This window comes from Xyrauchen texanus, chromosome 21 (genome assembly GCF_025860055.1).
Source record: "Xyrauchen texanus isolate HMW12.3.18 chromosome 21, RBS_HiC_50CHRs, whole genome shotgun sequence".
Classification (NCBI taxonomy): domain Eukaryota; kingdom Metazoa; phylum Chordata; class Actinopteri; order Cypriniformes; family Catostomidae; genus Xyrauchen; species Xyrauchen texanus.
Window position 1 is genome coordinate 28926867 of NC_068296.1, and position 13778 is coordinate 28940644.

Sequence of the window (13778 nt, forward strand, 5' to 3'; positions counted from 1 at the left end):
AAGTCTGAACACTGCTGAGCAATCAAAGTGCAAATGTGCAGGGTATTTGTAAAATGGTTATTTTATTAGTTAGCATCTGGACTCTAAGTCTATTAAACTGGCATGCCGTGACCTGTAGGAGTTTTATTTAAAGCTTATACTCGAATTTCATTCTAAGTCTTACATTCCCTCCTCTCACATTCTCTCTCTCTCTCTTCTCCCACCTCTCTTTCTTCAGGTATGGCCTCGCAAGTGCAAGTCTTCTCCCCTCACACTCTCCAGTCAAGTGCCTTCTTTAGCGTGAAGAAACTGAAGGTGGAGCAGAATTGCAACTGGGATATGACAGGGTACGGCACGCACAGCAAGGTCTACAGTCAGAACAGCAAGCAGAGTGTCTCAGTCGCGCCATTGGGCATCAGCAGTGCCAGTCTCCAGGTCTCCAACTCTTCCCTGTCCTACGAACAGGCCCTCCTCTTCCCAGCCAGCTCAGGGCACATAGTAGTGGCCTCGGCCAGCAGCACGTCTGGGGCAGCTGGTCAACTTTTGGGCAGCACCAGCAGTAGTGGGAGCGGCAGCGGAGGGCACAACCTGACACGCCGCAGCACCGTCAGTCTGCTGGATACGTACCAGCGATGCGGGCTTAAGCGGAAAAGCGAGGATCTGGACAACAACAACGGCAGTGCAAGTAGCGTGCACATGGTCGAGGAGCAACAGCCAACCGCACCCATGATTCAGAACAATGTGCAGAGCGGGACCACCGCTGCAACGGCAACAGCATCCACTACAGCGACGTCCAAGAATAGCGGGGCCAATAGCGAGGGCGATTACCAGCTCTTGCAACATGAGGTGCTTTGCTCTATGACCAACACCTATGAGGTACTGGAGTTCCTGGGTCGAGGTACCTTCGGGCAAGTGGTGAAGTGCTGGAAACGTGGTACCAGTGAGATAGTGGCTATCAAGATCCTGAAGAACCACCCTTCTTACGCACGGCAAGGCCAGATTGAGGTGAGCATCTTGGCACGGCTGAGCACAGAGAGTGCGGATGACTACAACTTTGTTAGGGCATACGAGTGCTTCCAGCACAAGAACCACACGTGCCTGGTCTTCGAGATGTTAGAGCAGAACCTGTATGACTTCCTCAAGCAGAACAAGTTCAGCCCGTTGCCGCTCAAGTACATACGACCTATCCTGCAGCAGGTGGCCACTGCCCTCATGAAGCTCAAGAGCCTTGGACTGATCCACGCTGACCTGAAACCTGAGAACATCATGCTTGTAGACCCAGCTCGGCAGCCCTACAGGGTCAAGGTCATTGACTTTGGTTCTGCAAGTCACGTCTCCAAAGCTGTGTGCTCTACCTACCTGCAGTCTAGATACTACAGGTAAGGCAGTCTCCACTTGTTTTGTAAGAGAAAGAAATGTTGTCCTGGCTTTCATAAAAATTACTCCTCTTAAAATGTTCTATGTAAAAGTTATCTTTCAATTTGTAGGTAGTTGTCCTATTATTCCTGGTCGTGTGCACATTATATTAAAAAACCCAGAACTTCCACAACCTGTGATGTTAGAGGGAGTGATAAAATTCAAAGGCTTGCTGAGAAACCGCTTCGTTGTCTTGTTTAATGTGATAAAATCATCTTGTGTCCTGCTTTGAATATTAAAATGATCTGTTTAGTGTGTTTTACCACATGGTACAGCTTCGTGGTGGCAGCACCTGGGAGATATTTGCTGCAGATCTTTTTTTCCTCTCTTGCTTCAATCTTTCTGTGATTGAAAAAAACCTGCTTCAAACAGCCTAAGATGGCTGATCTTTTGGTGCTCTTAAGGTTAGGGTATACTTAGTGTTCCACATGCCGTTCCTTCCTGTGCACTTTCAAACGCTTAGCATTTCAAAGTATACACTTTTTACTGCATGCCAATATGGACTCGATCGATGCATGTACACTACAAATGCTTTATGATACTCTTTTAGCATAGTCAATGGCAGTATTCTTTTGCTGGAATTTTGTCTAGTATAAGCTGGTCTAGCTGGTCTCCCTGCCTGGCCAAGCTGGTGTTCAGCTGGTTTATCTGGTTTCCCAGTCTGGCCAGCTGACAAGTGCCCAAAACAAGTTAGAAGATCAATTAGACTGGCAAACCAGCTGTTTTATAATCGGGGATACTGTCCTCATTGGAGTTCCTAGGAATAAGCAATATGTTTTGAAAAGCAGCCCAAAGAAATGCATTATGAAGGAGTTGACTGTAAGCAAGGGGCTAGTTACATTTAGTCTCTCCCTAGGGATGATGATATAGGGTCACACTCAGTTCCCCAGCAATATTTTCCTGTAATCCACACCAGAGTGCCAACATAAGAAACAGATGCCTCACTTAAAAGCTGCTTATTTTTCACCAGTCAACTCTTTCATTTACATATAGCCGTGTTTGGGTTTCACGAGCAGATTGGGCCGTTTTGTGTAGACTTAGGCCCAGTTCACACAGAAGCTTCTTCTGTTGGGTTGCTGTGTTGCAGACTGAGAGTGGGTTAGGGTAGGTGTATGACCACACAGCAACCCCGAGAGAAACCCAGTGGAATGAGTCAGTCCAAGTGCTGCCAGGTGTGTTCTACGTAGACATAACTTTTAGGATGCCACCAGCATCGCTACTAAACAAGGGCAGACATATTTCAAGCTATGAAAATGTTTGTCTTGTTTGGAAAATTGCAGAGGAGAGTGGGAAATATCAAGAAATGTGTTGAATGCTTGATACTTCTTTCAAATTTTGCTAATGTCATTGGTTAAAATGTAGGAAAACACCTGAGATCAAACAGGCTGAATATAACAGAACAACATGCTTTGGGCTCAAGGTCACAGTAAATGAGCATTTAATTAATGAACTATCCAAGTTTGTTGAAGAAGATTTGCAGAGGGATTTACAAGTGATCTGCTGCTGTCAAACATAATCATCTCTCCAAATTCTCTAAAAAGAAATAGTGACTGGACTAAAAATATTCTTTCCACCATTTGTTAGAGATCTCTTTTAGGCAAGCAGTTTCTAATAGATTATATTAGAAACTAACCATCAGATGGTCATCTTTTTGATAATTGAGCAATTGTCACTGTTTTCGTTGTTGAATTAAGATGAAGGAGATGAGTTAAATGCAAAGACTTGGATGGGAGGTATTATTACTGGTAGCTTTGGTGTCCTCTCTCTCTTGTGAAAGTCCATGCAGAAGATGGAATAAAGAGTAAAAAACAGCTGACAATGAACAGATTCGACACACAGCCATCATTCCTTAGCCTTGTACATCTGGTGAAAGGGAGAATAAGACATAAGAGAGACTAGGGCTGGGCGATAAAACAATATAGATATTTATCATTGAAAAAAATCTATATCAATGATAAACTTTTGAGTAATTTTTTATATTTAGCCTATGCTCTACATCCAGACAATCGGACCAGATATGTCTCGCTGAAAATGCAAGCAGTTTGGTAAAGTTATACACACTTACTGAATCACAGTCATGAAGTATTAGTAGGCTAGCGGCAACATAGTCCTGCTGTCATGGAAGCTTTGTAATGAGGCTCGGTAGCCACTAGTTAGCTAGCTATCTGGCTAATATCATTGTGTACCGAACAAGACAGCACTGGCAATGTTCCGACATCAACACCATTGAGGTTTTATTTATGTACTATTTAGTTAAACGGTTTTTCATGATCCATAGTGCTGCCACAGGTAAGAAGGTGTTTCTTCTTCTTGTGACGTTTATTTGGTGGTTGGCAATCCCGCTTATGGTGAATTATCACCACCTGAGCTGGAGTGTGGAGCATCACATTGTCTTTCAGTGGAGTCAAACGCCAGCTAAAGAATATGAAATTGGCGGCATTTCATTGAAAAGAGGTCACACGCACCTTATGTAATATTAAATCCTAAACTGAGTATACTTAAAAGGTAGATTTCCCTCTGGGGTTTACTTGTAAACAAACAATTTATGTTTACATTCATTCTTGAGGTCTAACAAACATGTGGAATGTATTTCCTTCCCCATTAATAGTATGGAATTTATATCATGATTAGGGCTGCAACTAATGATTATTTTGATAATCGACTAATCTAATGATTATTAGAACAATTATTCGACTATTCGGGTGATTATTCCAACGATTAATCATTAGCCCTTAACCAACTATTCAGCTTGTGCCCGAGTTAAAATGTTGTATTAAACGTGCTTACTAACAATACAAAGGACAAAATCATCTTTTTAAAATACCTCTAAATGACATTCACTGAATCGCAAGGAAAACTAATACTTTTTTTGTTTAATTAATTAAAAAGAAAATCACTGCAAAAAATCATATTGTAATCAAGTGTTTTTGTCTTGTTTTTAATTAAAAAGAATCTATAAATCCTTAAAACAAGATACATTTACTTGAGAAGCAACATATTAAATATTTAGACTTGCTTTCAGAGAATGTATCAGAGAATTTATTTTAAGTATGTGGGTATTTTGAATATAAGTGTATTTTTTCACTTGTTCATACTTTTGCCAGTGCAGCAAATTCAAAATATAATTATTGTAAGGAAGTCTAAATATCTTATATGTTGCTTCTCAAGTAAATGTTTCTTGTTTTATGGATTTTTAGATGTTTTAAAATATTAAAATATTGAATATTATATTGAACAATCTCCAATTGTTTCTTCTGCAGTAGAGCTCCTACAGTAAATATACGCAAGGTGTTTTAGATATTTATATTGGAATACAAACCAAAAAAGACGAATCTAAAACCAATTTTTTGCATTGTATAATGGGCTCTCTCTTCCTAATAAAGCTTGAATATCAGATTTTCTTCATGATAAGATACACACCTTGACACATATATTATGATTCACTACATCAGGAGCTATACCATTATAATCTAGCTGCAGCAAGCGCGAGGTATGAGTGTCTCCGCGTGAGACAGTGTATCAGCCGGGAGAAGTTTGAAACTCTCTCACGCTGTTTTTCAAGCAGCTCTGACCGCACAGAGAAATGACAGTTTCAGAGTTTGAGCTCATATATACAACCTGTTTCCTTTATCCTATGCCAGGTTGTTTCCTTTTTAGACACTCTGACAGGCAAGTTTTGCTCAAGCAGAAGATCAGATGCGACACTGCTTCTGTATTTACTTATTTTGAATGTTTGCGTGATATCATACTTACATCACCTTAATCTGTTTGGAGTGTGTCTGGACTGTGAGCTGTGCTTTTTTCCTTTCCTAAATCAAGCACGAGCTGAAGTGCTGCTCTCCTGCATCGCCATTAACATTTCAAATGATCTCGTTACGTTAAATGAGATCAAATGACTATTCGACAATGGAAATTTGTATCGACAATTTGTTGATAAATTCGACTAATCGTTTCAGCCCTAATCATGATAAATATCAATATCGAACAATATAAACCAAAATATCATAATAATATTTTTTGCCATATTGACCAGCCCTAAGAGAGACAAGCCCTAAGGCAGACATTACAATTTTTATACACAATTTACAATCATATTTAATCAAACTACACAATGACCACATTATTTCTGTAAAGCTGCATTGAAACGATGTGTGTTGTGAAAAGCGCTATACAAATACAAATGACTTGACTTTTACTACAGCTCATCAGTGTATAATCTGTCCTGAACCATTTGTAATACAGACTGAATGATACATGAATAATACCTAAAAATCTTGCGACCTCTATAGGGATCCGAGCCCTATCTAGAGACTAGAATATCAATGAGATGTGGGGAAACCCCAGTTATCAACTGCCCAAAACACCCTATCAACCACCTACAGTAGCAATGCCCTAGCAACCACCCAGAACACCCTAGCAACCGCATAACAACATCCTAGAATTGTGGCTGCATCTTTTGCATGGGAAAACAACACAATATGTAAAAATCGAGTTTAAGAGGTGTATTAGAGTTCACACACCTTCTGTGTAATTAATTGAAGTTCTAATTTGTGATATGGTAAATGGTTTGCATTTATAAAGTGCTTTTTTTAACCTTAGCTGTTTTCAAAGCACTTTACACTGTTTCTCATTCACCCATTCACACACACACACTCACACACCAATGACGGCAGAGCTGCCATGCAAGGTACTAGCCTGCCATTGGGAGCAACTTGGGGTTCAGTCTCTTGCCCAAGGACACTTCGGCCTGTGGAGTCATGTGGGCCAGGAATCAAACCTTAGTGGCCAACCTGCTCTACCACCTGAGCCACAGCCGATGTATATTAATATCATGGCAGTGATTTGTTGTATTTCTATACTGAAAGTAATAAGATACTCAATACTTCAATCAGATCTTAGCCCACTGTATCCACTGGCTCCCACCATATTTTTCAGTAACAGGACACACAGACAGAAATTTTGCCAGCAGCGACCCACCTGTAGAAGCCTCCCACAGAGTAATGTTGCCCTGGGAGAGGATCACACTGTTCTTGGAACGCTCTGACTGTCTAATACAGGCTTCTTCTAAAATGGGGGCTTATTTTTCATTTCTCATAAGGAAAGAACTTGAAATGGCAAAGGGAGAGAAAGATTGTGGTTTTCTAGGAGGATCAGCAGCATTTTCAGCAGCAATACTTTGCTTAACGGCTGCTACTGGTGAAAAATCTGCAGAGTGAAGTGAATACAGCGTTGATTTATCTTCGTACATCATATAATGAGTGTGAGACTGTCAAAGATCCTCTCTGCTGGCTTAAAAAGAGAGTTCATCTTCATTCACTCATTCTCATGCTGTTTTAAACCTGTATGACTTTCTTTCTTCTGTGGAACACAAAAGGAGATGTTAGGCAGAATGTTAGAATGACAGAATTAAAATTTTTGGAGGAACTATCCATTTAATGGTGCTTAGAGCAAAGCCACAACCAATAACTACATCTACTTTAATGTTGTAGTTTTTCCCCAGACTTCAATTCCCAGCATGCACATCATCATTACTTTCACCTGTTTCCCATCAGTGTTTCCAGCTGTACCTTGTATTGTGATTTCCTGTGTTTGTATATATTCCCTCCTGTTTCCTCACTCATTGTCTAGTCTCATCTATTGTGGTATTGAGCCAAAGTCATTCTTTTGTTTACTAAGCCTAGTGCTATTTCTGTTTGTTTATTGTCTTCATCATTAAAATCTGCATTTGGGTTCAACCAGCATCTCTCTCCTTGTTCATGCTTACACATCTGGACTGCTGATGAGAACAGCACTGCATCAAAGAAGATTAACACAGGCATGTTCTGCCATTAAACCTTGTGAAAAACTTGAGAATTAAGGCTAACTGATGCACCAAGGTTACCAAACATATCTACTGAAGGCAGGGGCTTTTAAGAGAACTGTTACGTAAAGACATACTCGCTCGTGCGTCTTCCAATTTGTTCCCCTGCAGTTATTTGTTTTGTCAGTGCTTTTAAATCCAAGGGACTATTACCTGTGACCTTCGATAGAACAGGCTGCTCCAAATATTGCCTTTGCATATTTTTAACTAAAGCCCCAGACAGTCCTCCTCTCCATCTATCTCTGCTTCCTAAAAGGCTCCTCTTTAAGATGTGCCATCAGCTGTACAAGTGATTGTGGAAGGCAGGGAAGACTCCCAGCAGGAGATTTTCAAAGTCTCAGCAGCTTGCTGTTGGCTTTGGTGTCATTCTCCTTCTGCAAACGCCCTGTGAAAGCTTCCACAAGCGGATGTCAGCACTGGCAGCGTAGACCCTGTCAGCTGTTCTTCATATCTTTACTGCTGCTGCTCAATGCAAACGCACAATCTGTCTGTTCGAGTGGTATTTGATCTGATGAACAGGAGCAGTTGTAGTGCATTGGATTTAAGAGCTCATGTAATGTAAGTGTAGCTAGATTTATGGATTTTATGAAGGGATAAATTGACAAAAGCAAACAAAGCAATGCTAATAAGGTAAACATTAGCAAGGTAATCAACTGCGTACACATGCTAGCCACGGAAAAATACAGCTGGGCCTTGTGACACATGTGCTGAATTGGGTATTTACAGCCATATTAAAGTAGTAAACAGCAGTTTTACACTGTTTAAAGGTGAAGTATGTCATTTCGGCACAACTTGAGGCACCAAATGGAAGTGCAGAAATGAACAGTATGTTTGTCTTCCATTGGTTTTGCAAACAGATAGTCTTGCCTAAAACTCACATCATTGGTGAAGCTTTTTTTTTTATATATAAGTAGCAATATTTTGAAAGCGCCACAGTGTTTATACTTTTCAAGGGAATGAAAACACAAATGGCTTACTTATAGATGACTCTACACGCACATTAAACTAGATAAAATAAAGTTTTTTAACATCCAAAAACTTGCTCACATCAAAGTGTGATTTGTTTTGTTTTTTTTTGTTTGTTCTGTGTCTTTTGTGTTAGCTGGTACTTTTTACTATCTAGCCTTGCCAGCATGACATCTTTGATATATTTGCACAAGGCCATCATTCCATTGGTCTGAGGTCGTGAAACTGGCAAAGTCTTGCCTGTTCCTAACACACTGTTTATTAAGGTTACGTCAGCGTAACTCCCTGTGCCCTAGCCACGGTTTGATCTAGCAAATTATGTAACAGGTAAATATGACTATCTTACCCAAGGACCAAATAAAGCAGCTTACAGTCTTGTCCCAGTTAGGCCTTTTGCCCCTTTTATCTTAAAGCTTATGTATTTAACTTTTTCTGTTAAAATATTTGCTCCTGTCCAATCTTAATATGCAGACAGCTATAAGTAAGCCATTCATAGGTTAATTTTCTTGAAAACTGTAAACTGTATTTGTGGCGCTATGAAAATTGCTCTTGTTTGTTTTGAGTGACCCGTCTGTACAAACACAATAACAGTGACTCAACCAATAGAGTGAGTTGTGGGTGGGACTATATCTTTGTTTGACCAATGGCAGATGGGTGGCGTATTCAGAAAGCTGTATTGCAATTCTGTTTGATGGTGCTAGTGGCGCAGAAATTACATACTCCAGCTTTAAAAGAATAGTTGAATCAAAATTGTACATTCTGTAATCATGTACTCACCCTCATGCTGTTCCAAACCTGTCTTACTTTCATCCTTTAGTGGAATGCAAAAGATAATGTTACCATTCACTTTCATTATATAGCTAATAGATCAACATCCTTCAAAATGTTTCCTCTTGTGTTCCATGCAAAAACAGAAAAGTAATGCAAGTTTGTAACAACAGGAGCATGAGTAAATGATGACAGAATGGAAGATGATGGTATATTGCGAACGTAATTTCCTCACTGAAAATTGAGGTTTATGTAAAATCGCTGTCATCAGATGTGCATGTTGGAGTGTTACTTTGACACGGCTGCGGTTGGAACGAGGAGAGCAGATGTGCGGCATATGCCGTCATATGTGCAGTCTCTCTCTCTCTTTTTCTACATCCACACCCCCCCCCCCGCTCCCCTCCAATCCCGCCCCTACCCCAAGCTGTTGTCAGTTCTTTGCGCACTTTGAAGGCCCTGCTGGGATCGGTAGTGAGTCATACCGGGTAGAGGTCACTGAGGAAGAGACAGCATGGCCACTCAGTGTCTCAGTCAATACTCTCCAAACATCAGAGCTTTAATATAGGAGGGCTTGAGGGGGAAGAGAGCATGCTTTGCACATTTTCCAACGATAGGCTGGAATTGTGCTCAAAGCCAAACTGGATCTACAGAGCATGACCTTGCTTTCTTTAGAACGTCCAGTGCACTAATGGCCGAATCTCATAACCTTAGGGATTTCGCTCAAGAATCTATTTATTTGCATACATCGATCATAATGCTGCGGCTTGAATGTGCTATAATGCTGGAATCAGCTTGTATACGTTTTAGTGTCCACTATAAATGCACTCCACAAGTTTCAGCTCCACAAGGCATGGTGATTTCTTTTGAGGTTCCTCATAACGTGATCTTGAATGTATTGTTTGGATTTCAACGAACCCGTAACCCAAGTATTAAGCTTTAGTGTTATCAATCAGGCTTTCATTTCAACTAGCAGATGATAAAACGATGCAAACAATTCCATAGACTTACATTGAAAAAGGAAATGTGAGCTAAATCTAGGTACTAGAATATTGTATAGACTTGGGGTGGGCTCTTTTGACTTGGGCCATAAAGTAACCACCCAGAACACCCTAGCAACTACCTAGTAAAGCCCTATAATATTGGAGGCAATCATATTCTTCAGACAATGTAACAATCAAATTGTTTCAGATGTTGTTTCTCATTCTAGACAGCACCAACAAGAGATGAGACAAACCTGTATCATCAATCTTTTCATTCTAAAGAACGTCACAGGAAACATGATCCCTTTCTGGGACAAAACAATAGTGTGAGTTGTCAAAACTGCCTATCTTATGTTTATAAATGAACCACCGTTCCAGTACATTTACAGTGGCTTCGTGGCAGGCATTAAGAAGCACTTGATGAATGAGGTTGCCACTAGTTACTGTTCTCTCAAGCATACGTAACGCATCTTTTTATTCCAACGCGACTGAGCAGTGGGATTTGCTTACACAGAGCCAAGCTTGAATATGAGTTTGTCTGATGAGTTTTGTCTGTAGCAACCAAATTCTATTGGTCCATCCATAATGCAACACAAAACATCAATTGGACATTTTTCAAAGACTTTGAGAATGTATTTCTGCCTTAAAGGTGCACTCAGTCATTTTTTACTCATTAAAATGTTTTACTCCTAAAGACTTGAATTGTAATTTAGCAATATATGTTGGAAATCACGTCCACTCACATAAAAAATGAAGACTCATATCAGTAACCTTATAAAAGCTGTTTTATTCTACATGGAGAGGGTCCACACATGGGGGCTGCCATGTTAGAATCTCATGATCAACCGAATACTACTCGCTTAATCTCAGTCACCATCCTGTTATTTGAGACTTTCATTCATTGATTAAAGTAAACATGGCTGACTGTGAATATAACATTTCTACAATAGTATCTGAAACTAAAACTATTGGTTCCCCTTCTGTCGCTCTCTCCACGTTGTGTCAGAGAAGCGACACTAGGGGTCTCTCTTGAGCGCCGATATTCACCTCTGAACTATGAAAAAAGGCCAATGAGAGTTGGCAACCAGTATTTGCATGTCCCTCCCCCGGACATACGGGTATTTAAGTGGCGCAAATACGGGAGTTCATTCAGAAAATTTCTTCGGAGCCGATGGTCGTGTTTGCAGACTGCTGCGTTTTACACACCGAGTTCCTGCTGTCCTCTGCTGCATGCTGTTGGATTCTACGGCACACAACAGCGGCTTTCTCCTGTTTGCACGGCTGTGCACCTCCTGCCCCTGAGCGCATCGACAGTTGCAGATAAGAAAGATCTCTCACGAGTTCTTTCATTCATAAAAGAGTGATTTTATTTAAAAGAGTAATTTCCTCTAAAAGAGCAAAAGCACAGCGGCGTTGAACGTCCTTTTAAGGACGCGTCTTTATAAAGATGACTTTCCGCCCCTGTGTTGTTCCTGGATGCGGTAGAGTAGTCTCCGCTTCCGGCGGCCACAGGCGTTGTCTCGTGTGTCTGGGCAGCGATCACACTGAGGCTGCGTTTGTGGATGGTTCATGTTCTCATTGCGAGAACATGACCATGACAACGTTAGCGGTCGCGGCTTGCTTACAACCGTAAGCAGGCCACTCCAGCCGCCCCAGCGTCGCTCCTACTTCCCACGGGATTGAGGACGATGCGGCTGGCGATGGAGGCGATCCGAGGATGGCAGCGGGTGCAGCTCCGCCGGTACGCCCCTCGGACCACCCGCGCCCGGCACGCTCGTTGACTCCCGTCCCGCTCGAGGTGGCGGCGACTCGCCTCACAGCCAGTCTGCCTACTCTCTTGCGATGGAAGCAGATGAGTTCGCCGCGACATCGGAGGGCGTGGGCTCTGATGCTGAGGGCTCCTCTTGGCTGCCGCCTTCGGGCTTGCACACCCAGGAGGAGACCGACGCACAGATGTCCGATATGCTTTCCCGGGCAGCCAACAGCGTGGGTCTGGATTGGAACCCTCCGTCCTCCCCACAGCCATCACGGCTGGACGATTGGTTCTTGGGCATTGGGCGCCGCTCACAGCCTCGCCCCCCCCCCCCCCGTTCCTTTCTTCCCGGAGGTGCATGATGAGCTGACGTCTTTGTGGAGAGCACCCCTCTCCACTCGTCACACCGCCACCTGCTCATCCGCCCTCGCCACCCTCGAAGGCAGAGCGCGCCACGGGTACACGGAGATCCCCCAGGTGGATAGAGCTGTTGCGCTCCACTTATGTCCCGGAAGCACTACCACCTGGCGGGGCGCCCTGTACTCCCTTCCCGGTCCTGTAGAGCAACATCCTCGCTCACCGCGAAGGCCTACAGCGCTACCGGACGCGCCGCTTCCGCCCTGCATGCCATGGCTCTCCTGCAGGTCCACCAAGCCAAGGCGCCTCGCAACATGCACGGGGGTGGCCCTGATCCCGACACGCTGCAGGAACTGCGCTCAGTGACCGACCTCGCCCTGAGAGCGACGAAGGTCACAGCGCAGGCACTCGGGCAGGCGATGGCCACTCTGGTGGTCCAGGAACGTCAGCAATGGCTGGACTTGGTTGAGATGCGTGAAGCTGACAAGACTCGCTTCCTCAACGCCCCTGTCTCCCGGTTCGGCCTCTTCGGCGACACCGTTGAGGACTTTGCCCAGCAGTTCTCCCTGGTGAAGAAGCAGACGGAGGCCATTTCGCACATCATGCCGCGCCGCAAGCTTGCCGCCACGGCCCAGGCCCCACCTGCTCGCCGAGGGCGTCCTCCCGCGGCCAGGAGACCTTCTGCTCCGCCCCAACCTGGGCCCAGCTCTCAGCCCCGGCATCGAGCAAACCGCAGGAAGCGTACGCCCCCTGCCTCACGGACCCCTTCGAGGACCCGGAAGGCTCCCAAGCGTCCCTGAGACAGCGGACCCAGAGGACAAGAAGTTAGCTCCGGAGGTGGTAAGACCACTCCGTCCCCCGGTGGAGGGCCGGGAGGAGAATCTTTTGTTTTTTCATTTGCCCAAATTCTCAATAAAAGAGCTATTTCCTTTACCTCTGGGTCACATGGCCCGCAAATGCCGTTCTCACGGCACTGTGCTTTCAGGCCTCAACAGTCTCGGCGCCCAGGATGCGGTGCTCCCGCCCTCAGCCCCACGACTGTTCCCCGGCCGGCCGGTTCAGACGAGTCCAGAGGATGGCAGCATCAGACCTCCTCCTCAGTCACGAACCCGCCCCTGCGGGTCGCGCGGAACAAGGTAAGTGCTTTGAGTTTATTCTCAGCACCAGAGCCTCGGGGCGCCACAGCGCCTCCCAGCGCTGCGTTACCTGTTCCGCACCGCTCGCGAAGCCCGCCGGATGCGTCCAAAATACTCGTCCCCTTGGTGCCCCTAGCACGGAGCTTAGAGGCATGGCTTTCTCTGCCCAGCTCGTCACGGTGGCTGCACCGGACCATCCGACTCGGTTACGCAATTCAGTTTGCCAGGTCTCCGCCCCCCTTCATGGGCGTTCGTTCCTCCGCAGTGCACGGCAAACATGCCCACTCCCTGCGTGAGGAAATCGCCTCCCTTCTAATCAAGGTCCCCTCTGACCAAAATGAAGAAGGGTTTCTACAGCACTTACTTCATTGTACCCAAGAAAGGCGGCGGCATACGACCGATCTTGGACCTGCGAGTTTTCAATCGGACCTTATCCAAACTCCCGTTCAAAATGCTTACCCAGAAACAAATTTTATCTGGCGTCCGGCATCTAGATTGGTTCGCAGCGGTAGACCTGAAGGACGTGTACTTCCACGTCTCAATTCGCCCTCGACATCGACCCT

At 44.2% G+C, this 13778-nt stretch overlaps 1 protein-coding gene across 3 annotated transcripts in view; it reads left to right on the forward strand.

The window, feature by feature from the left end:
* The window catches only part of hipk2 (homeodomain interacting protein kinase 2), a 130923-nt gene that overhangs the window by 32893 nt on the left and 84252 nt on the right, over positions 1–13778 (forward strand). For all 3 annotated transcript variants that reach the window (XM_052152029.1, XM_052152030.1, XM_052152031.1), the window contains exon 2: positions 218–1358. In XM_052152029.1, the coding sequence (XP_052007989.1) occupies positions 218–1358 (1141 nt within the window). The remainder of the gene's footprint in view (positions 1–217; positions 1359–13778) is intronic.